Source organism: Lolium perenne, chromosome 2, assembly GCF_019359855.2.
Source record: "Lolium perenne isolate Kyuss_39 chromosome 2, Kyuss_2.0, whole genome shotgun sequence".
Taxonomy (NCBI): domain Eukaryota; kingdom Viridiplantae; phylum Streptophyta; class Magnoliopsida; order Poales; family Poaceae; genus Lolium; species Lolium perenne.
This window is the reverse complement of record NC_067245.2, coordinates 203207243-203232538: the sequence shown is the minus strand read 5'-3', so window position 1 is coordinate 203232538 and position 25296 is coordinate 203207243. Positions and strand designations below refer to the sequence as shown.

The window sequence follows — 25296 nt, the reverse complement described above, 5'->3', positions numbered from 1 at the left end:
TAATTAAGGTGTTTCTTTTCCTTCTTTAGAGAAATAATTTCCTCTCATTATCTTATTACAATTTAATTTCCTTCATGAAGAATATATGACCTAGGCTGACCAAAGTCAACCTCTTCATACTCATCATTTAAGAAAATGATTTAAATGAGGTGAAGCACCTCGTACAATTTAATCCTAACATAGAAATGATTTAATATCATCAAACAATTCCATATGAGAAACTATAGAACATGGTCTCTATCTCATTTTGAAATGTTTGTGACAAGATTTAAATGAGAGAAAAGCTCCCATATGATTTATAAATAGTTTTGGACAATATCATTGACTAGAAATAGCCATATAGTCCTCTAATTAAACTAGGCCATGATCACTCAAAGCAACCATGCATATTTTTGCAGAAACAATTAGTGTAAGTAAAATGTGAGCTATAGGAGTCGGAATCAACTAAATAGAAATTTTTGTTGATTTTTAAGAATTAATTGAAGTCACAAAAGTCCCTGCCTTGTTATTTTTGTCACTTCAATTCTACACCAATTCTAGGGTTGAGACCAGTGTAGTTGTTTGGAGAATTTCACCAGCTTTCCAAATATATAAAATTCAACGAATTTGGTTCAGTAGAGTTGAAGTTATGCAATTTTGAACACATCACCAGTATTCAAATTTGGGTTAAATTAATTTTAACGAATTCAAACTAAACAGACGCGCGGGAAACTAAACGGGCCGGCCCAGTGACGCTCTAGCGCGCAGCAGGCCGACTAACATAGGGCCCCGCCTGTCAGTGGGATTTTAACCCGCCCGAAATGGTACGCACTGTGAGCCGTTGGATTAAAAGAGAATCGGGCGGCTGTGGTTCGTCCTCGTCGGCGACGAGCTCCGGCGAGGTCCAAACCCTACCGTCGGCCAGAGGGGTCGCTAGGGGATACCTGGGGCTCCGGCGAGGCTCGACGAGGCGGGCGGTCGGCGTGGAAGACGACGGCGAGGCGAACGAGGGTCGGGAGAGGTGCTGAGGGGGTCAGAGTCATCACCTCCGTCTGGCTGCTTTCGCGGCGGACTCCGGTGAAATTCCGGCGGCCTAGGGCTTAATTGGAGAGGGGAAGGAGTCAGGGAGGCTCAAGAAGGAGAGGAGAACGCGAGGGTGTGAAGAAATCGTCTCGGGGCGGCCTGCTTTTATAGTGGCGAGGCAAGGCCGAGGCGGAGCGGGCAGGTCATCGATGACGATGGCGATACATTGGTCGAGGGGGTTGGGAGCTGACGCAGGCGAGTTGGCGGCCTTGTTGTGAGGGTGTGGGACTTGACGGCGCTGAAAAAGGAGGTCTGTGGCGATCGTCATCGTCCTCGCGCTCTGGCAGCAATGGCGGATGGCGTCGATGGCGTCGTCGTCTACAGGGCACCGGCGGACCAATGATGGTGTCTGGGAGGTAGGTGGTGTCGTGGTGGTGGCGTAGGAGAGAGGAGAGGGTTGGGGGTGGTCGGAGTCAACGGCGTGCACACGTGTACTGGCGTGCCTGTGGCGTCGCCGTGCCCGCTCTGGCGTGTCACTGGGCGTCACTGGGCGCATCACGTCCTGGCCAGTGCCAGCGTCTCCTGGGGTCAGCGCGTGCATGGTCAGGATCATCAAGGTGAGGACGAGCTAGAGGACATGCTGAGGTAGTCTAGATTGGAGAGGAGAGGAGGTGAGCATGTGGGTGTCATGGTGGCCGGCATGGTCTTGGCATTGATCATTTCTATGCTTTGACTAAGGTGCAAGTGGATGGTGAGGTAGAGGAGAAGTGTAGGGATGCAGAGGTGGTCAGGTTGGACTTGGTCCACCTCCAAAATCCAGCATGGGCATATATCTAGTGTGTGCATACAAGGTGTTTGATGATATGGCTGAAAGAAATCAACTTTCAAATTTTTCAAAGAATTTTGTTGGAGTGTTATTGATATATAAGTGTTTTACAAACAATGGCACAAGCAAAGGTGGCCTTGCTTAAAGATTTAAAAAGTGGGCCAAAGTGTATGTGAGTGAAAATGGAATTTTCTCACTATTTCATTTCTCTCCATTTGATTTGATTTTTCTTGACTTAAAAGTGATTCTTATTAGTTTAGGAACATTTCCAAACCATTGAAACCATTCCAAAAGGTCTAGCTCAAAGATTTGCAAAAATGGCCATAACACGTAAGAGGTGGTATTCCAATTTTTCTTATTTTCCCCTTTTGTTCATCTTGCTTTACTTGGGCAAGGTCTAGGGTCAATTTGGTGTAAGATTAAGTTTAGAGATGGTTTCACACCATTTGGGTAAGGTATAATGGCATAGGTCAAGGTTTGGGTAAAATGGCTATGTGCCACATATGCCTCTATGCCTATGTTGCATTTGATTTTTAATTTAACCTTTCTTGACCCAATTGATGTTGTTGAGTGTTGAAATGGTATAGAGGAGTGATCCAACCATTCACAACAAGTCTTAGGGTCAAGATTCTCAAATTCACAAATTTGCTATTTGCTCTCATATGCCTCTACGACATTTTTAGTTTCTTTTTATTTTCTTTGGTTTCACTTTGGATTTGATTTGATAAGTACTAGGTAAGGTTTATGAAGGTTTTCCAATCCTCTAAACAAAGTAGAAAGGCCTAGGGTAAAGTTTTACAAAGATAGCCATAGGCACATATGCCTCTTTCTTATTTAAATTCTTTTTATTTTATTTTAACTTGGATGGTAAAAAGGGGTGTGAGGTTTAGGGTTTAAGCGTATTTCACATACTAATTAAACAATCATGGCAAAAGCACAAGAATTAAGCAAGATCATTATGTATCAAACTTAATTTAATAAAAGTTTTTCTTGGTTCCAAAATTTGGAAAAAGGGAAATTCATTTTGTTTGTTTTGAAATTTTTGGGATGTTACAAATCCCCTAACTAAGAACAAAGCAAAATACCTCAACCATGGATATTGAATATGAGAGAGTTTACTTCTATGAATATCATTTGGAACATCCACACTAATGCTCCTCCAAAATGTCCGGAGTTCCTCATTGGAATCTCTAGGGATTTCCTCCCAACTCCCAACATTTGGAACATTAATGGCCTTGCAAAATTCATCAATGGACATAACGTATCTATTTTGTTGCATGACAAATTTAACATCAAATTTGGCGGGGATGGTCTTACCTCTCTTACATGTCTTTGTGTTTGTATGCACAAACCTGAATGTGGCAAGGAACTCGCTGGTTATTTCGGCATACGTCTTGTATGGACGGCTTGAAAATCCTTCAAGCCTGGTATGCTCTAGGAAGAAAGCAAAGTCTTCTTCCATATGCATTGAATTGAGCATCTTGGGGTCTTTCCACCTAGTGGCATGGACATAAGGAGCTTCCACTTTATAGAGCATATTGTCCTCAAATTCATGTTCATCGTTCATATTTAGAGACACCCTTGCATTCCTTCTTGACCTAAGGCTACTAAACAACCCCTTTCCCTTGTCAATGAGAGTGTATGCCTACAACACTTTAATCAAAAACCACTGAAAATTTAGATGTGGCAAGTTATATAAACTCAAGGATACTCATAGAGGCTCTACCAAGCAAAACTACCAATTATTTCACCCTAAAACTTTCAAATCTTGGGATTTCTCAAGCATAATATATGACACCAAGAACAACATCCTCCTCAAAATATAAAGCATCATATCAAAAATAAATTGGATGAATGGATGAGTCAGATACCTAATGATGAGTAATTCGTCCAAAGGAATTTGCAAATGGCTACCCAAACTGATATATCGAAGATGGAGCAGCAATGGGGCAGAGGATTTTTTTTCGAAAAATACCTGCTCGGGTTGAAGCACATGGGCCTTTGCCCCTCATACTCCCTCTGTGGGGCCAAAGAGGACACGTGGCGCGCCTAGAGAACTAGGGCGCACCACCCGTGCTATTTCCTCCCATGTTTGTTGTTTTGCCTCGTTCTTTTGCATGGTGGATCCTCTGTGCACAAACAATGACCAGTGTTTTTTTGGTGATTATTGGAGAACATTTTCTGTGTAAATTTTTCGAAACTCAAAAACTATCAAAAGCTGGCATAAATTAATTAAAGAGATAAAATGCTAAATGAATAAAGTGGAAATAAACTTTAAAACTAATGATAAAATAAAATACTAGGAATCATAATATCATCATTATCATGTTAAGAATGAGGTTGATCAAGTCTCATTATTACTATGATAAAGATAGAAACAATGATTCAAAAGAAATAACAAAGGAAATTTCAGGGTACCTCATAATGGATTGGAATTATTCCAACCATTAATATTCGGTACTTTGGTTTTGGAGGAGGAATAGGTATTTCAAACCTTACAATTTTTAGAAACTTGGGCTCAATAACATTGACACTTTTCTTAGGTATCTCAATAGAGTTCTTCTTCGGGAAGTGTATAGTATGCTCCTTTCCCTTTACATGGAAGGTAACCTTGTTTTCAGTGCAATTTATAACAGCCCCTACAGTATTTAGAAAAGGTCTACCAAGAATAATAGATAAATTATCATCTTCTGGCATTTCTAATATCACAAAGTCCGCAGGGATTTGCATATTAACAATCATAACAAGAACATCTTCACATATACCAATAGAAATAGTAGTGGATTTATCAGCCATGTGCAGTGAAACCTCAGATGGAACTAATTTATTTAAGTTAAGCTTCTTATAAAAAGAGAATGGAATTACACTTACCCCTGCTCTTAAATCACATAAATCATATTTAACATAGGTATTCTTAATAGTGCAAGGAATAGAGGGAATACCTGGATCTCCACGCTTTTCTAGTAACTTTCCCTTAAAAGAATAATTAGCAAGCATAGCAATAATAGCTTCATTAGGTATTTTCCTCTTATTGTTAACAACGTATTTCATATATTATGAACATGGAGGAATTTTAATAACATCAACAAGAGGAATTTGCAAATATAAACTCTTTATCAATTCAATAAACTTCTCAAATCTTTCATTGTCTAGAGTTTTAGTTACCTCTTGGGGATATGGTATAGTTCTATGAACCCATGGATCCCTTTCTTTACCTTTTGGTTGAGATGGAGCCTTCTTCTTCTTATTTTTATCCTTGGATGATTGAGGATCTTCATTTATTGTAGGCTCAGGTTCTTTATCAGTAGTTTCTTCAGGTGGTTCTTCATGTGGTTGAGACATTTCCACATCTTCTTCATTATTCTCATCTTCAGTTTCAGCATCGGAAATAGATATATAATTATCTTGATCTACGGAGTTATCATTCTCTTCACTTTCATTGGAGGATTTCCCTGCAAAAGATTTCTTCTTGCGAGCTTCTTGTTCTTTTCTCTTAGGATGTCCTTCGGGATAATCTGGGTCCTGAGTACTTGAACCTCCTCTTGTATTAACTCCACAAACCTGCCTTTTCTCATCAAGAAGCTTTTCATACAATTTATTTTAAAGATAAATCATTTGCTCAACTTGTATGCATCATATGATAACGCTTGATAGTCATTTTAAGAGAATCTACACAAGAGCTCAGTTTTTTATGAATAATTTCTATATTGCGAGAATTCTCCAATATGCCCCTTCTAATATCATACTCAAAACTCCCTCCATCATAAATAGAACCATTAAAAAAAGAAACTTTAGTAGGAGATGATACCTCTTTATTACCTTTTCCAGAGTTTATAGCATGCATGCACTTGAATAGGAAAACATGGTCTATCGGTATCAAATTTATAACCATCTTGAGAGTATTTCTTCAACTTAGAAGTTTGAATGCCCTTTCCCTTGAGAGACTTTGATGCTTCTTTCATAACTTCATTAGACAATTTATGCATACCTCTTCCATATGTAATATCTTCATCAATATTCCAATCATCGTGGTTCTGCTTGATTGTATTCAGTAATTCCTTAGCTTCTTCTACAATCCTTTCCCTCAAAATATTAACTTCAATACTCTATAGATAAGATCTAGATCCTTCAGTTAGCCCACTATAAAATATATTAAGTAATTGGTTATCCTTTAATCCATGGGCTAGACACTTCCTCTCGAGGGCACTAAATCTCCCCCAAGCTTGCGGAATATACCTTCTTCTTTACCTTGAGCAAAGTGAAAAATTTCTTCAACCATAGCATGTATTTTACTAGCAGGAAAATATTTATTACAAAACAAGTAGATGCATATTTCCTTACTAGTAATAGAATTAGGTGCTAAAGAATTAAACCAAGATTTTGCTTCACCTCCTAAAGAGAAGGGAACCAATTTCAAGAAGTAATAGCGCTTTTGGATTTCAGTATTTCCAAAAAAAATTGATAGCCCGGATAGATTTATTAAGTGCTCCCAAGAAAGTTCATCCTTTTTACCATTAAACTTAATAGCTTCCGCTCTCTCTATTTTATCGGGCTCAACACTCAATTCATAGTCTTTATCTTTAATGTAAACAACAGGAGCTTCAGTTTTTCTAGCATCGGGAAATAAATCATTTAAGCAGGAATTTAAGCTAGCTTCAAATTCATCCAAATCATATAGCTGGGCATTCATAAAAGATTCAGTAAAGATATCATCTTCTTTATCATTTGATATTTTAAGACTCATAGATTTATACTTTTCATCAAAAGTTCACCATCTTCAAATTCGGATTCTATATGTTCATCAGACATAGACTTAGATAAATCAGGCGCACCTTGTTTATCCTTATCAACATCCAACAAATCTTTTTCATTACTAGTAGACATAATAGATAATGGTGAACTAGTATGAACAATAACTTTCTTTTTAGTAGCAGGAGTAGCAGCAGCTTGAGGCAAAAAATGTGGTCTAGAAGGCAAATCTGTACCTTTCCTTGTAGTGGAGGGCCTAAGATCCTTTTTAGCAGCGGTTGAAGCTGCTTGTAGAATGGTGACGGCGCGGCCGATTGGTGGCAGCGGATAGGCGATTCGGCCTGCTGGATGCGTGGCGGCTGAAGGGGAGTGGCACATCGTCAATTTTTCCGCGTCGGAGTCAATTGGTAGGCGCGTCGATGTCGCCGGAGGAGAAGGGGGCAGAGGATTTAGCGTAGCGGAGCGCCGTGCGAAAGTTTCAGAGCGGCAGTTGTCTTTCGCGCGGTACCGTGTACGCCAAATATCTAGCGCGCTGGGCCCAGGGCCGGTTATGGCCCTAGGCGACCATGGGCAACGCCCATGGGCCACCTCCTAGAGGGGGCTCATCAGCACATCTCTCGTCTATACATTCATGCTAGAAAAAAAATCTAGAAAAGGGCCAAAGGCCTAGTGGGACAGAAAGATAGAGGCCAGAGAGGGGAATCGACGCAGTCCATCAATGAGACCATGGAGGGGATCGACTGAACGAGATGAAAAGAAAGAGTTTACGGTACCATCTATTGACTGGAGTCCTCCTATTCTATTCGATCCCCGACTGCCTTCGCCAGTGTCTGGACTCCTAGGCTCCCAGATCGCCAGCGCCAACCGCCATCAAGGATTGATCTCCTAGCCTTCTTCTTTCTTCGTTGTTGCTTATTGCTTAGGTGATTCTTCTCCGTCTTATTTGTTTAACGATAGCAAATTGTGTGTTCCTAATTTGCGGTCATGTGTGTAAATATTGTGAGAGGTGTATTTAATTTATTCATAGTATTAGGTGTCACAATGCCAAAACGAAAACATAAATCTGGTGATGTGAAAAGTAATGAAAAATGAGCGATTTAAATTATTGAATGACAAAAAGGTGCTTTAAATAGGTATTTCTCAGCATCAAGTATTGTTGATGTCCATCACTATAATAAAAGACAAGATGAGTGCTATGTTAGTTGGATTACATTACATGATCAATACCATCCATACATTACCCCACTGCTGTCTTGCCAACGCTTTTTAGCCACTGAAAGTTTCACATTACTTCTTCCGGTGAAAACTGGAAATCTGTTGCTTTTATTTACTGCTTTGAATCAACTGCTATAAAATCACCACTTTTTTTGTGAGTTTATTGATATGCAGGTGATTGAGAGTGACGTCCCAATTGCTAAAGTCTTATTGGTATTCTTGTGTTCCCTTTGAGTCGAACTATAAATTTAGGTAATACTTCTCATCGAAGATTTCAGCGATCCATATACTTGTGGGCATTAAGACATTTTTTGTCGCTGTTGCCGGGGAGCCTAGCTTTACTGGTAAGACAATTTGTTATCATTTACTTGCTGCACTTATTTGTTATGATCAATGTTTAAGTGCAGTCATGAGGTTATGATGTTGCATCTAGAAATGCCCGAATAAGTTTTTTGTGAAGCACTGAAGCATTATTGTCGATGGACTAATCCAAATTTAGTTTTATTTGAGGTAATTAGCAGGAAATACTACTTGTTATATTTTTATAATATTTTTGTCTGACAATCGTTATATGGCATTTCTTAGTGGTTAACAATTATTTCTAGACATCAATATATCATTGAATGTTAATTTTCAGTATTCTTTACCTACTAATAAAGGAAGGAAGGTTTCTCCCCAAAATTTTCGTCCGTTTTGGAATTACCCCTGGTTTCCAGATGAAATTACAAGATATGTCACCGCCAAGTCAAACATATGTTCGGTATGTCCAGCCATACCTAGGGTTTGATTCCTCTGGCGTATTTAGATCGAGCCGCCGCCGCCCCATCGTCCTACCCAACACCCAACGCCCACTCAGCCGATCCACCGACGAAGAGAATAGCTCGGCGAGTCGAAGGCATGGTCGTACCCCAGCGATGGCAGGAGGAATCAGTAGATCGGTTCGAGAGGGCGCGCAGCGACGAGTTGCAGAAGGCCGCGAGTTGCAGAAGGCCGCGCGAGCGTGGAAGGCGCATCGTCCGATGCGAACGATGTTGCACTCCCTAGCGTCAGCGAGGATGCTGAGCAGGCTTGGCTTCGCGAAGGTGGCCGCCGCTGCGATTCTTTGAGCGTTGTCGCACTCGCGCGAGGGGGAGAAGAGCCACGCCGGCGGCGTAGGGCTTAGTTTCCCGTGTTCTGCGGAGTTCTCTGTCGCTGATGCTCACGGGGCAGCTTCGACCTGTTCAAGGCCGAAGACAAGAGAATGGAACAGGCCGGCCGGGAATCTGGTAAGCATAGGCCCCACGGAGATGCTCAGCGTGGCTTCCAAGTCGAGTTGGTGGCGTCAGCGAGATGGATTGGCACCGCTGGGGCGACGTAGTTTGTTCGGTATTGCAGATCAGTAGAAAGTCGCAGCCCCAAGGCGGCCGGCGCCAGGACCGCCAACGGCGGCCAATTTGCTCGACGGCGCACCAATGGTGTTCGACCGGATGCTCCCCTGCACCGCCGCGATGTCGCCAGCAATGACATGCACGGGCCGTGGCCTGCCTCCAAGCCACGCGCTGCAGCGGCGTTTCCTGGCTGGCTGGGCACACCCCCGAAAAGGTTCAGCTGATCGATTTTGCTATTGCACCACAGATAAATTAGCGCATCTTCCTAGCTTCGTACGGGAGTACCGGAACGATTTGATGATGAATAAGGCCAGCTTGTGCTTTGGTGCGCATTTTGTTTAATCCAACAGGTTCAGCTGATAGATGTTGCTTTGGGTAATCTTACACACCAACTTAATTTGATCATCTAGCTAGCTTAGCTTGCTGCTACGCTCACGTTTGCTTTGGTCAAAAACACCAGTCAATTGTGAACTATTCACGAGCGTTCTATGCCGAGCCAGCTCTTGCAAGTCCACATTGCTGGTAAGGAAGGAACGGGAGAAGTGGGGATGCTGCCGCCGCAGGTACGTACTGCCAGCGACAGCCCTGGAATGGCGGGGACGACGCGGCGAGCGTTGCCTTTGGGTGCCGCATCCGGTTGTGGCCGACAGGGAGCTGCCTGCAGGCACCAGGGTCCAAAGTCCACACCTCCATCAGCAGCGACAGCACGCATGGCGGTAGCGGATGTGATTGTTGGTCTTCCTTATAGTTTTAGTTTGTTGGATGGTTAATGCGACACTACAGTTTGGGCATCTCCAGTCCACCAAAGCATGCGAGAAGTAGGATGACAAGATTTCTGAAATAGACATGGGTCTTTCAGAGAAGAGTGCTACAGGATCTGCACAATTGAACATTAATGGGAGTAACCGGTAGAAGAAACTGATTAAAAGTCCTAACTTGATGTTGTTAATTCTTGTTTTGAAGTAGTAATTCAGGATGATGAAAATTAATTAGTTTTTTTCGTGCGGTTATATAGCTTTTTTTTCCTTCTTCGATTGCAAAATTTACTTTTCTTTCTATATTGGTTAAAGGCTGGATGATTTGAGGTGAGTTATGCCACTGAAATCTATACCTCTCTATATATAATAATAATAATCTTATATTATTTTTCATTAAGAAATTTTATAATTACCTTGTGCTACATAAGAATTTTTTCACTTAAAAATCAGACCATTTCATAGATCTGCTAAAGTTTAAAAATTGACGACCAAGCATGATAAGGCGGGATAAGGCTTCATTAATCACTTTTTATTTGAACGGTACCATCCTATCAGATGTAAATAATTGATCTCCTTTTATGTGGTATCATTTTTTTGAAAATTTATTTTCCATGTAATCCAATTCTTTAGCGATCTGACAATTTTTTTTATTAATTTAGTGTATATCCATGTAATTTAACAAGTGATTTTGAGCATGATGATTTCATAGTTTTGATACACATGATGTATAGAAAGAAAAATAATTAAGTGACGCTTTTATTACTTTTGTGAGGATTGTCATATAAGATAACTGAAATTTGGGTGAAATCAAACATACTTAAAAATAATGATACAACTAAATTTAGAGCACACTTCAACATAAAAATATTTAATTAATTATAGACCCGGTGCAACGCACGGGCATTTTGTGCTAGTTTATACTTAAAACTAGGCACAATATATCTATATATATTAATTATAGGGGTCTCTTTTGTCACCTCGCCCAAGGGCGCCCCATGAAATACAAAGCCTGCCCTGGCTGGGCCGCAATTTTCCAAGCGTTGCAGTTTTTTTTACCGCATGCTCTATTATGCAGCGTCTGTTGGAGCACTTATTTTGGATGCCCACATGCAAAAAAAATCGTTGTTTTCATAGCTCGAGCATGATTTAGCGCGTGTGTTGGAGATGCTCTTGTAAAAAACAAAATGCTCGGCCCATCTTCTCGACGCATAGGCTGGCCGAGCCCATCTATACCGAAGGCTTGTTAATCAACGGCCCACGGGCTACAGACAGGCGTGTCACTGTCGGCCCATCGGCGAGAGGTGTTCCATGCGCCTAGCATATTCGCCTCGTCTGTTTGCTATCCATCCCCCTCGCGCGTGCGCTCGCGTGCACCGCCGCCGCCGCCTCCGCCTCCATCATCGGAATGGCGCTTCGCTCGCCGGAGCTGCGCTTCGCCGCCACCACCGGGCTCGGCGCCCTCTCCCGGCCCAGTCGTCTCGTGCCCTCACCCCTCGCCGCGCTTGCTTCCCCGCGCCGCCGCCGCCGCGGCCCGTCTCCGTCCCCTTCCCCCTCGCCCTCCGACTCCACCCCCTCCACCGCCTCCGCCGGTAAGTATACGCATCATAAATACTGGGGCATTCTCTGCTCTTCTGATGGCGATACACTGGTTTCGCTTACCTCCCGAACGGTCTGGGTCCTGCTTAGGCGACGCGGAGGGGCCGGAGTGGAAGAAGGTCAGCGCGAAGCGGTTCGGGTTCAAGGAGTCCATGATCCCCGACGAGGCCTGGAACGTCCTCCACCGCCTCCGCAGCAGAGGTGCGTCCCTCTTTCGCTGGCTTGCTTGCTATCGTAGAAACACTGAAGTGTCACTACTACTGAATTCGGTTCCATAATGTGTTGTTTTGTCTTGTTTTATTATACCTTCTAGTATGATTCTGTAGCTACAGTGGTGGGGCTGGGGAAATAGCCATCGTCTGACTGTGTATGTGGAACAATTGCTTCGACATAAATTCATAATACCAGTGTCTTATGCAGTGGGAATCATGATATAATGTACAGAGACATTTTAACATATAATCTTATGAATGTTTGTCGCTTTAATGTGATCTGCTCATCCTTAGTTCCTGTTAAACCTGCCGTTGGGAAGGGTTCCATGTCCACATTCCTGGTTATCCATACCCATGGGAGCTTCTGTTTACCCATACCCAAAACAACGGGTATTCCCTAATGGATGCATCTTACCCACTTGCAGACTTTGGTCTGGTATGATATACACATGCATCAGTAGTCTATCGATAATACACATCAACCATGCCACATCATCGCTTTCAAGCAGCTTTCTGGCAAGACACGAATGCCCCAAGCTGGCCTGTATAATACGGCGAGACTTACAAGTCAGATGAGACGCTCATGCACAGAAGCTAAGTAAGCATACAGGTGGATGGATTCTTGATGCTAGCTAGCTAGTTCACGTACGGGGTGTATCGCTCCTGCTTTTTTCTTTCTTTATTTATATTCTCAATGGATCTCACAGGTCCATTACAAGCAAGCTTATGGGTATGGATACGTTGAAGTTAATTGGGTAATTATCCTCCCCGTACCCAAAACAGAATGGGTAATTATTCCTTAACCCATACCCTACCCAAAAACATGGGTATGGATTTGGATATGAACAATGGATATTCAGCGCTGTAGAGCTGTCAAACCAATTAGTTTCAGAAGCGATGATGGAAATGATAAATTTCTAGCCCTATATGAATTTATTTCCTGAAAGGCCGTTCTTTATTTATTCTTGCAGTAGAGTTATTTTATGGCAATATTGTAGTTTAGTGTTTGCGTCTTGTCGTATAAGAACGGTTACCACTAGTAAAATTGTAAAGTAGAGCATTCCTTTATTTGCCATGAAATAATTGCATTAGCATTTGATGGTCCATTGTACTAAATAAGTAAATAGGTTAAGAAATGTATCTGCCATTTCATCAGCAATGAAGTTCAATTCAGTCGTGTTACCCTGCTGTTAGCTAGGTACAGAAACTAGGATTATAGGACCATAATGATAAGCGGATATGTTATGTGTTCATATGGAGTACTATTTGAGTTTTACATTTGAGTTTGTGGCTTGTTGCACTCTCAGATTCATTTTTATGTTTATGCGTTTTACTGTTTTGCAGGATATGATGTATACCTGGTCGGTGGTTGTGTTCGAGATCTCATAATGAAGAAAATCCCAAAAGATTTCGACATAATAACGACAGCTGATCTTAGGCAGGTTATATTTCGAACTAACAAGCATGCTATTTTTATGCTGTGTTTCTATTAATAAAATGTCAAGTTGCATTGCATAAGTCCTCAGAGCTATTGTTTCTGCTGAAATTTGGAGGTTGTAATAGTTTCGCAAAGACCGACTACAACAAACATAAGTATTTGGTTGATATCAGATGCATGCAGCGTATCATTATCTGAAATAACGGATACTTTCAGCATGCATCTATTTGTAATATGTGAAAATCCTTAGAATAACTATACAGTTTTGCTTTTAGCTGTGCATTTCCATGTGTCATATTTTGCAGTTACATTGCACCACAAATTGTCGACAAAACCCTATTCTACTTTGTGACCGTTTGACATTATCACTTGAGATACCAATAGTATTTTTACCAATTGAAGGATGCTATTTTAACTCCCGCAGGTGAAAGACACCTTTTCAGGATCAGCTGTTATAGTAGGAAGGCGTTTTCCCATAGTTCATGTACATGACAGGAATTCTATTGTTGAGGTTCGTACACCTTTTTATGGATTTGGCCAAACATTGCAAACTGCACACTCTGAGTTGGTGGTTGTTGAGTTAGAATTTTCTTTTACACCACATGTCTGAACCGGACATTTCTTATCTTTCTTGCTAGGTGTCGAGTTTTAATACTTATGCTCGAGGGTCAAGTGGCAATCAAATGCACACTTCAAAGAGCCCACATTGTAGCAAGAATGATTATATTCGCTGGAAAAACTGTCAAGGGAGGGACTTCACTATAAATGGGTCGGTGCGCCTTTACGTGATAACTGGTTTCCATACTGCATGCTGCGGTATATATATTTTCTGAAGTCAAGTGTGTGCAGATTAATGTTCAATCCGTATTCAGAAAAGATCTACGACTACTTGGGAGGCATCGAAGATATTAAGAAAGCTAAGGTCTGCAGTACCTATTAGTACTCTAGTTGTTTCATTTTTGCATCAGTTTAACTTCACTCTTTTCCTTCATTTATTTGTCTCATCCTTTTCCCCTTTCACCAGGTCCGTACTGTTATTCCTGCTGGCACTTCATTCCACGAGGATTGTGGTCAGTATCAATCTAAATTTCTCTTTTCTGGAGTTTTTGCTTATTGGTTTTTCCTTTTCTGTGAGTTTTTGGCATTAATATGTAATTTGTAATTAACAGCTCGTATTCTACGTGCAATCAGAATTGCAGCTCGATTAGGGTTCAGCTTTCCCAAAGAAACAGCTTATTATGTGAGAACTCTTGCCTGCTCTGTGGCAAGACTTGACAAGGTTTGATCCTGACATGCACAATGTGCTTCTGTTTCATGGACGTTTTGTCTACTCATATGCACCGAATAAGAAAGAATGTCGCTTAGATGCTTGCTACTTAACGATTACCTTCTCACAGGGAAGATTACTCATGGAGGTTAATTATATGCTTGCTTATGGTTCAGCTGAAGCTTCTTTAAGGTTGCTTTGGAGATTTGGTCTTCTTGAACATTTATTGCCCTTTCAGGTATATAAACTGTTAGCATGGACATACACATCTCAAATTTTGAATATTTTTGTTTTGTTTTGGTGCTCTTAGCTGAATGATTTGATTGGGCTGTACAGGCAGCATATTTTTCTTCAACTCGTTTTAAGAGGAAGGATGATGGGACCAACATGTTACTGGTAAGTCTGATTTCTAAAGAATTCACATCTCACTGGTAGTAGCTTTTGCACTTGCAAATATACTCGAACCACATCTTTTGCAATTCTCCAAAAGATCACTCACACATCACCTCTTTCCAGAACAGTAAAACACCTCTATGAACTAACTGAGGCTAATGGAGTTAAGAAATAGTATAATATTTGCCCTCACCTCTTCACACCATCTTCCTCCTCTCTCTCCCACCCCATATCCGTCCTCCTACCAATATATGCAAGCAGGGACATCCCTCCACCTCGTGCTGCTCCTCTCTCTGCATCGCCGCTGAGTCGCTGACATCTGCCCCATATGACTCCTTCCCACTGCATCGCCTCGCTCCTCAGCTCTTAGGCCTGGGAATAGTGATCGGAAGAGCGTGACCTCCAATCTGGTACTCCATCTTCTTTGTTCCATGGCATCCGGAGCGTGGTCTGGGTGGGGTTTGGGTGGTTGGCTGGGGTTATGAGCTTGCTCACAGGAGGTGACTGAGGGCGCCATTGACAGCCTGGGCAATCTAGGATGACAGACGGGACCTTAGCTTTGCGCACCTGGTCAGCTCTGCTTTGGATCTGATTTCTTCACTGCTACTTCGAGCTGCTGTCTAGGTCAACTGTGCCGCTTTAGTCCATCATGCCTGGTCAAGCTATGAAGATTGTTCCTTCCTTTGTTGGAGCTAATTACCAGACGCGTGCTCATGAGGATGCCTTCCTGTGTTGCAGCACAGGTGCTTAAGGCACCACCTATGCCGAGGGAGCATCGTTAGTGTGCATTGGGAGAGATGAGTCAAGGTGTTGTTTGAGATATTAATGTTCATTTTGTTGCAAATATTGCTAGATTAAGATTAGATGTTCTTTGTGTCCAATTCCATGTTGTGGTGGCATGCTATGGATATTTTCTGATGGGGCTTTAGTTACTAGATTTTTCTATGAAGTTCATCTATCTGTGCGTGCAGGTCCTATTTTCTAAGCTGGATAGTTTTCTTGCACCTAACAGGCCATGCCATAATAGTTTATGGTAAGAGTTGAATTATTTAAGTTATTATTTCTATGCAAGGCAACAGTTTATATAGACTCCAAACCTCTCTGTCCTTCGAGGAAGTATGCACATGCTTTCAGACTCTTGAAATTTGGGGTTCGCTACTATTTGGTAAAAAGATATTCTGCATGGCTGTTGTTTCTGCAGGATAAGTATTTTAGCATTTCATGAGGCATTGGCACGGGAACCACGGGATCCTTTGGTGGTGGCTACTTTTGCACTAGCTGTGTACCTTGGAGGTGATCTGCCATTGGCAGTGGATATTGGACAATCAATCAACCGTCAACATGATGCTGGTTTTCCAGAGCTCTTGGAACCACAGGTGTGGAGCAATAAACAGTTAGTAGCTGAGGTCAAAGGCCTCGCCACCTCAATGAGACAGGCACTAACTGAAATGACCGATGAGTATTTTGTTGCAAATGCTATGGCGAAAATCCCACAAGCACCATCTTCAGATCTTGTAAGTACAAAGTTTTTCTGTCTTCCATGTTTAGATATTTTCTTTAATCTTGCAAGTAGACCTTTTCAAATGCTGGCTTTGGGACATGCCTGAAAAGCCAACACGGCAAGGGTAAGCCTGAAGCCTGCCGAAAGCTTCAAATTCCTGACTTTTCTGTTGTTTCCCCAATAATTTTCAGTTAATGTTGATATATTTCTTAGTGGTACATCTTGGTACCTTCCAAGCATGGGAGAACATCTCTTTAAATTAGGATAAACTAAGGGGGTGGCCCTCGCATATGCGAGGGCATCATCTTTAGTATGTACAATTTGTTCGATAATAAAATTATGGTTTATAATATATACTAGCACAAATGCCCGTGCGTTGCTACGGGTTAATAATTTTTTATTGTCAAAGAGACAACGATTGATATAGGTAGGAATTTGCATAACTCACTCTTTTTAAATATGAATCTCCTTATTATAGAACTAAAATGGTCTATTCTTACGACCAGTTTCTCTTTGACTAATAAGGTAACCAAGTCCCTTGATTGGAGGCATTCACAAAAAAACTATGAAGAAATCCATGCAATCAAGGAAAATATGAGAGCTAATTCAAATCAAAGAAGTGTGGCTCATATATACTCTTGTTTAACTGTAAAAATGTGGCACCAAAACACCTATCAAATATATATTTTCCCTTAAGGCAAGCAACCCCATAAATAGTGAAGGAAAAATGACATGTCTAATTTAATGATATCAAAAGGTAAATAATTTCAGAGGTTTCATCAAACTACCAAGCAATTTTCACATCTTCAAAAAAGTAACACCTGGCATCAAAATTTTGTTTCAGAAGATAAACTTAGTCACAAAACACTGATATTTTCATGAGTTATGGCAAGGACAACAATAACCTGGGGTTCTCATGATCTTCACTATGAAAAAACATATATGTTTTGAGCATGGGTTTAATCAGATATGCATTTGGCATGACTAACATCCTGTAACTAAAATAAGATACTGTAGAAAATTCTCAGTTGTTTCATGCATCCATATATCCTCTAATATGCTCTGAAATGTTACTGCATTGCTTGATATTCTTGGTAGCATGACAAACAACGCCATTTTATCTAGAAACTTGAGATAAACCTGAAACCGGAGTGCCACAATTAGAATTTGCATATATGGGACAAAACCGGGGAATATAAGTCAGATGGCCTAATTGACAATCAAATGAAACTGTTCTCGCCATGAAAAAAAAAACCTTCTCACTCAAGGAGTTGCAGGGGGTATGATCCAAGAAACTATCTTTGGTAAATACATGTTATATCTCAGTGCTAAACTAATCTTCACCAAATAGAAGGTTCGGAACTTCTCCTTCTATATTATAACATGGGGTTAGAGTGGGTAATTAATATATGCATGGTTAGGGAGGTAAACAAAAAAAGAGTGCTACAGAAAACAATATTATACTGTACGGAAGCAAATAACTGCATGGACATATAAAATGCAAAAACACTCCACTTATCTATATGTAAGTCACAGTTTATTTAATGTCGGAACTCTTTATTCCATCAGGTGATCTTTAGCTAGCCATCACGTATCTTGTCCCATACATGATTATGGATCCAGCTGCTTTGCTTGCACAAGATGAAATCACATGGCTAGCTCTTGACCTTATCGCACGGAATGAGGCTCCTTTTTTACAAACAAAATCGGTCTAGTCTTCTGGTCGTGCTTAGATGACTGAAAATTTGAAATAAGATTCGCAATGTTCGGCGCATCATGTAATCGCCGACGAAATCTCTCCAACCCGAATTGCATGTTGAAATAACCGGCCAGAAATCCCTCTGTACGTTCTGATGAGCACCTGCGGCATGAGGATCAAGAGATGAGGGAAAAGTTAGTTTGTGGTACACTGGCACTTCGTCTTGTCTCCGATTCACGTTAGTCCATATAATCACCATAAAAAAACTCTGCTTGAACCATACTAACGATGTGTGTTCATGAAAAGAACCAAAAAAAATTACAAAATCAGAAATTATCTTTTTGTTTGGTTCATCTGGATAGATATATTGTAGATATGATAATTAGGGAAAGAAATAAATGAATATAAAAGAGAATACTAAAATCACCACACACCACAAATCATCTAGCACTCCCTATTAGCATCTTTTGCCACCAATCCATTTTGTCATGCAAAGGTTTCAAACATTCAGGTATGCACTTATAGTAATTAGGCAAGTGCTACCAAGTTAAATTTCAGAAAGCAATGATCCTAATAATTTCCTGCTTTACCCAAAAGTAAGATGGTGCAGTATATAGTATTAACAGGATGGATTCGTCAATAGGAAGGGAGACATAAGAGATATACTTAACTGGAGAGTTTCACGGCACACTTGTATTTAAACATAATTTCTCTTGCTCCTTCGAGCCTCCACATCCATTTCAGTCAAGAGATACACCAGGATATACCTGATCAGCATGTATTTGTTCTGGAAGACAATACTATATGCCACTACTTTGGTTTCCATAATAAGATTGAACTTTGGAATTGGTTTCCCAATTGCAGCTATGAAACGGATGGTCACACAAGAACATATATGAATATTATTGGGAAGTTACGGTAACATTTAATGTACGACAACTCCAATAAAATAAAAAGAGATTTACTGGATCATTTGCATTTGGGTTCATTTTGGTGAACGCAAATAGGAAAACATCAGATCTGAATCTAACCAAAAAAAGTATGACTTGTATAATTCCCTTTGTTTAAACATCGGGCACGAAATGAACATCAAATATATCTTTCCCTGAAGGAATGAGTACAAGCATGGAAAAATCAAAGCTGATTCAGATCAAAGAAGTATGACTCATATATATTCTTTGTTGTAAACAATTAACATGTGGCAGGTTAACACCACCAATTATATCTTTTCCTCAAAGGTAATGTGAAGGAATAAAATATATGACCTATCTTCATGCACAAGAAAAGGCAATCTAATTAAAGCTTTCGAAAGGTAAATGATTTCAGCGGTAACACTGAATCTGACAAAGCATTTTTCGCATATTCAGAACAGCAACAACTGGCATCACAAATTTGTTTTTGGAAGATTAATTTAGTCATACGAACAGTCATAAGAACCTGATCTCCTCAGGGGTTTTAAGCATGGATTCAAGCAGATATGCACCATTCTGTAACTAAAATCTCAGTTGTTGCATGAGTACATATATCCTCGAATACACTCTGACCTTAAAGTGTTGATGCCAGTTATTTCTTCCCCTCTAGTCGCGAGCTAGGTAAGAAATATTGGTATCGGAAATGCAGCATAACAGAGGAATACGATACTCTACTTGAGAATCTTCACTCTACAAGCAGGTCTTATGTTTTGTGAATACACTTTTCATTATCACTTATACCACGGAGTAACAGTGCTCCTGCCTTGGTTTCAAAAAGGGCAAATTCCATGCACACGCACGATTATCTGAATTCATGTAATTTGTCTGTCTACGCAACTACGTAATGCAAACATATTCTTGCATCGACCTTTGGATGCACTAACTTCAGTCACTGGCAGCCACCTAGAAACTAAGGATGGCAGGTGTTTGCAGAATCACCAAAACCTCACTACTTAGAATCGCTGATTGAGCTGTTAGTCTGAACAACTGTAACTTTCTCAAAACATTGTGTTGAACCATAGATAATCGTAAATACCTAGCCACCATAAGATCATTGGTATACCTGTAGTGCAGAGACGGCTTGTGGTGGCATCTTCTCGATGTCAAGGGTGATAGGAAACTCGAAGGCTGATAGTCCAATTCTTGCTTGGTCCTCCTCGCCGGCACCACACTGCGTCATGCGAGTCGTAGTAAACCTGATCAGGGGATGACCGTTTAGTTCATTCATCAGCGATAAGAAGATCACCTACAATTTTCTGGACAGATAACCACACTCCCACTCAACCACTCCGTGTACTCATGACAACGAACACGCCTTACACAAACACACTTTCACTCACTATCATTAAATCACCACACACCACGAATCGCATAGCACTCCATATTTAGCATATTTGCCGCAACTTCATTTTTTTCATGAAAATAATTCAAACATTCAGTTATGCACTTATAATCCGTGAATGTATCCTGGCATATTAATATAGTAATCACTAAGCTGCCCTTTGTCAGGGTACCATTGCATTAAAGGTAGTAAAGCTTGACTTTCGGGTGACCGATATGATTGATGACGATGTAAATAACAACCTTTGTTATATTATATCTGACCAAGTTAACCTTTAGAAAGCAATGATGATCTAAAATGCAGCCTTTGGTATGTTATGTATCATGTAGAACCACCTAAAAAGAGGATTCATAAGTGCTACTGCATAAGCTGAATGCAACACGGACAATGTTCACCTTGTGAGAGCTGAAGAGTGAATACCACGTGGCCTTTTCGTTTCCATCACAAAGGGATAACATTTTCCTATAAGACATGGTTTAATCAGCACCTAAATATGCAGTGAGTTCAGTCATAAGGTGACAAATGGCTGTCAGCAAATTCAGAGAAAGGAATCAATCCAGATCGGCGATGCATATAACGAACCTCTAATGCAGCTATGTATATTACTAAAGGCTGGTTGCCGGGTGGGAAGAAGCCGGCCAGTCGAGGCAATCGGCGCGGCGCGGCGCCGCCCGGGATCTTGAGCGTTACGTGTGGGAATCTGGCGGTGCTTCCTGCTGTCGGCGCGGCTATGACGGGCATCATCGGCAGCGGCTTGCTCAAGGATCTCGCGTGCTGCCAACCTCCTACTCGCGTACGACCTTCATTACAGCCGACGCGGAGGACGGAGGGCGGAGAGGTTGGAACATAGGTCCTCTACGGAGTCTATCTGCGGCGTGGGTGGCGGGGAGGCGGCCGGAGTAGCCTGTGGTGGCGGCGGCGTTCGAGTTGCAGGAACCCTGGAAACGAGAGAGCGACACCATATTAGAGGAAGGAGAAGTTGGGCCTAGGAGCTTGGCCCATCTGGACGCGTGCGGGGGGAGTGAAAAGAAGCGCGACGAAGGAACGACGAAAGATTTGACGTACTGATACGTGGGCAGAATAAGGAACCACTTTAGTCTTTTTAAGTAGTAGAGATTAGGAATCGATAAAGATCTAAAACAACCACAAATATTGTTCTAAAACAACCACAAATATTGATCTAAAACAAAACATCTTTAAATTTGCAACTGAATGATTATTATGGAATTTTTGAATTTTTTTAAGCTATATGTGTCAAATCTTATATACAACCAACTCGTCATGTCTGGACTGGTGTGTCTGTCATTTGGCGCGTGACCGTGTAAATCTTAACATCTCTATTTTCATGTCCATATAGTAATTAGTATCCACCTCACAATAGCTGGATGACGCTTCCAATTGTACTAAAGCTTATGAAATCTATAGATACATGGATTTGTTTAGGATCAATCAAGAGGAATTAATGAATATATATATACGCTTAGTTAAATCCATGACGGTATGTGGTAGTAATATGTTCAGATACAATTTTGATTCACATATGTGGTTTTATGGTTCACTTTTGTTTGAGAATTCATGGCATCCCTCTCTCTCATTTTTGCCATGCTGTGTGGTCAAAATAGAAACCATATGTGATTTGCTTAGTCAGACGTTTGTAATTTTTTCTCAACCTGGGCTTTGACCATTTTTCCCGACAAATTTCAATGGCACATGACGCATGTATATGTTTAAGTCAGAATGGAATTGGGTGATTTCACGTCTCACTATAGTGTCCGGTTTGTCTTGGTTGGTGATTCATAAATAGAAAAAATAAGACATAAGGCATGTTGATTCTTCCTTCTATTAGACTCTGTCGATACTCTTTAACTTCAACAATCAACTGGGCAACTTTTGGTGGAGAACCATAAACAATCTTCATCGTGTAGTTTAGGTACGTTTTTGTATTCTTCTTGTCCGCAGTCCATGGGTGAAGACACATGGGCGAAGACTGGAGACATGCAAAACGTCAAAGATGCAACAGATTACTATAGTTGGTTCAGTTCCAATTATTTCCATTCACTTAATTTTTATTGCGATTTCAGGAAGCCATAGTTTTTTTTTGTTCCTATATTAAAGTATAAGACATATATCGAGACCATATGTTATAGCGAGAGTTTATTGTATGTTCCTCTACATTCAACCATACTGTGACTTAGTATACAATAGAAATATGTAAAAAATTCTACATTATGATAGAGTAGCATGGTACTATTTTCTTTACGAATAATCAATGTGCCGAGTATGTGAGCATGTTCACGACCATTCACCCAGTATAGAAAATAGAAAATTGGCCATCTATGATAAGTTTTATAACATTAGAATTTGTAATAATTTCTCATCCGTATGAAACTTTTAACCAAGTGAAACTATTGTTTCAATCTGTCCCTTCATCTAATCATGAATATCTTCCAATTTTAACGTTTTTCAATAAATCAATAAAGCTAAACCATTTTTATTCCTAAAAAATCAAAATGTGTACATGAAGACTTGGCATGGACCATTTGCATTTAGGGAATAGGTTTGGTGGCGCTGTGTACCTACAGTCTAATTAGTAATGTATTTTTTTATTTAAAATGTACTGTTCAAATTGTATTTGTATCCCACGCCAGTTTTTGGAGTTTGAACATGGACTCCAACTACCCCTTTTTTTACATGACGGACTCTATCTAGCTTCTAGTATTATACACGAACACTTTGTAACCTATTTTATTTCTTCATGACGTACTCTACCTAGCTCGTAGTATATAACACGGACTCCTCCTGACGATTGACACATGATAACCTCTTAGATCCTAACCGTAGAATATAAATCCAAACTTTAAAATAAACGTGCGGATTAGCTTTCACGTGAGCTTTTCTTTCCTCTTTCAAACTGAATTATGACTTGTCATGTATATATAGATTTACGTAACTCTTAGATCTTTTAAATATCCACCGTTATCTGTAAAATCAATGGTATATTTATTTCTAGCCTTTGTGGATTAACGTGGTGTCTCTATTAGACATCCGTATATTGCTTTTATAGTATATAATAGATAATGGACTCTCGCCAGTAATTTTTTTTACCATGAAACCGTTGGACTTCCACTGTACACAATTACATATTGAAAGCTCCAAAGAAAAAAGGGATTCCACTGTACACAAGTACATGGTATTTACAAGGGCTAAAACAAACCAAAAGGACAAAAACCAACTAAAAGGAGTTCAATCAGGCCGAGAGCTGTGCTTGTCTGCTTGATGTATGGGCTTAACCCTACAAAATACGAGCCTTAGATCTTCCTTGAAAACTTCCCTCCATGTCTCAAAAGAGGGTCTCTTCCCCTCAAAGATTTTACCATTCCTGCACTTCCAAATTCCAAACAGAGCACATGTAGCAACTTCAAAAAAATTTGGTCCTGAAAAGCTCATGTTAGCATCCTGAAACATATCCGCAATACTCTGCCTAGAAGTCTGCACTATGCCGAGCCTGTTCCAAACATTTGCAGAAAAAAAGGCAATTAAAGAACAAATATTCCCTCGTCTCTCTCTGTCTAGAGTTACATCCAGAGTCTAGATGCCAGTAACGTCTGTCCATCATATATCATGTATTCAAACGGTCAACCATGAGAATCCATGTAAAAAACCTTCTGCTTATTAAGTCCTTTGCTTCTCCACAACTTTTTAAACACCGAAGACACCTCCAAACCGTTGAACATGAATTAAAATAGCCAGCCGAAGAATACACCCCATTCCGCAATCGAAAATTCCAAGTATCTGGCTGGAGCGTACCAGACACATCAGATTTTTAATCCTGTAGCACCACAAACGCTTGTTGCAGCTCAATCAATGCTTGCTCCGAAATGGGGATGGCAAAATGCTGAGCTAATTGTTTTAAGGAACTAAATTCTAGCATAGCTTGAAGTGATACATCAGAGTCCAAAGCAAATGAATATAATCTTGGACAAGCAATCGCCAAAATATCTTGAGACCAACAATCTTTCCAATACCATCAGATGCGCAAATACCTCTGAATTTTTTGAATAATGTGCATACATCCTTCCACCAAAATGAACCAACTTGACCTGCAGCATGAGGGACTGCATTTTGATAATACGTTTGGCAGACCATACTGACCCAAGATGTGTCATGATGGCTAAAAAACTTGTATAGGTTTCATTAGTACTGCATCATTTTGTATTTTAAGATTGATGATCACAGGAAGCCCCTCCTCCTCCTTCAGCTTACACACCATTTCCCATGCAGCCAACGAGTTATGATACTCTTTGTCATATTTATCCCACAAACAATGTCTCCTAGCCCTGTCCACAAGACCTTGACCATAGTTTTGTTCAACTTCAGCATGCACATATAGAAGGTGGGAAGGGATGACAAAGAGTTTACAAAGGTGAGCTTGCCCCGATAATTCAGAAATCTTGAGCATGCATTTAAGCGTCTCTCGACACTGTCAGCCAAAGGCAAGTGTAGGAGCTATGCTACTAGCTCTCACCCAGGACTCCCTCTCTACAGAGATGTGTGTCGTTGTCTAATCGACGGTTCCCCGGAGGAGGGATCCTCACGAGGGGGAGAAGAAGTAGGGGCCATAGGGCGGAGTGCACACGGGACGGTGGTACGCGAGTTACCCAGCTTCGGAACACCTGCACGATGACAGGGCCTACTGCTGCTTGTCTGGAATTATCTGGGCGCTTTCGCGTTGTTACAATGAGTTGTGGTTGTGCCTCTAGGGCTCCCGGGATCCGGCTTATAAAGGCGCACGGATCTAGGGTTTACATGGAGAGTCCTAGCCGGATTACAAATAGCCTAGCTACGGTACAATATCTTGCCGTGCACGTCACGGATCCGCCTTCCATACACGTCGATCTTGGATCGGGTTCCTCATGGGCCTCCCTGGATCGGGTCACTCCTAGGTCGGTACGGATCCGGC

The 25296-nt window shown here is 40.9% G+C and overlaps 1 protein-coding gene and 1 long non-coding RNA gene across 5 annotated transcripts in view; one reads left to right on the top strand and one right to left on the bottom strand.

Annotated features, from left to right (window-relative positions):
- The first annotated feature begins 11252 nt into the window (after window positions 1–11252).
- The window catches only part of LOC127321248 (uncharacterized), a 30164-nt gene continuing 16120 nt past the window's right edge, over window positions 11253–25296 (top strand). The window contains exons 1-12 of the mRNA XM_051350284.1: window positions 11253–11506; window positions 11604–11714; window positions 13070–13167; window positions 13588–13674; window positions 13802–13932; window positions 14013–14085; window positions 14188–14233; window positions 14333–14442; window positions 14561–14668; window positions 14767–14826; window positions 15795–15856; window positions 16025–16337. Coding sequence (XP_051206244.1) covers window positions 11323–11506; window positions 11604–11714; window positions 13070–13167; window positions 13588–13674; window positions 13802–13932; window positions 14013–14085; window positions 14188–14233; window positions 14333–14442; window positions 14561–14668; window positions 14767–14826; window positions 15795–15856; window positions 16025–16337 — 1383 coding nt within the window. The 5' untranslated portion in view covers window positions 11253–11322. The remainder of the gene's footprint in view (window positions 11507–11603; window positions 11715–13069; window positions 13168–13587; window positions 13675–13801; window positions 13933–14012; window positions 14086–14187; window positions 14234–14332; window positions 14443–14560; window positions 14669–14766; window positions 14827–15794; window positions 15857–16024; window positions 16338–25296) is intronic.
- On the bottom strand, window positions 17819–21551 carry LOC139836118 (uncharacterized). Of its 4 annotated transcripts, none has more exons than XR_011752282.1 (3): window positions 20919–21551; window positions 20732–20798; window positions 17819–20190 (listed from the first exon to the last, which is right to left on the bottom strand). It is a non-coding gene; the product is annotated as an uncharacterized lncRNA (long non-coding RNA). The 4 variants fall into 4 exon arrangements; XR_011752281.1 differs by lacking the exon at window positions 20919–21551 and having other exon boundaries at window positions 17819–18185; window positions 18695–20190; window positions 20732–20912; XR_011752283.1 differs by lacking the exon at window positions 20919–21551 and having other exon boundaries at window positions 17819–18185; window positions 20058–20190; window positions 20732–20912.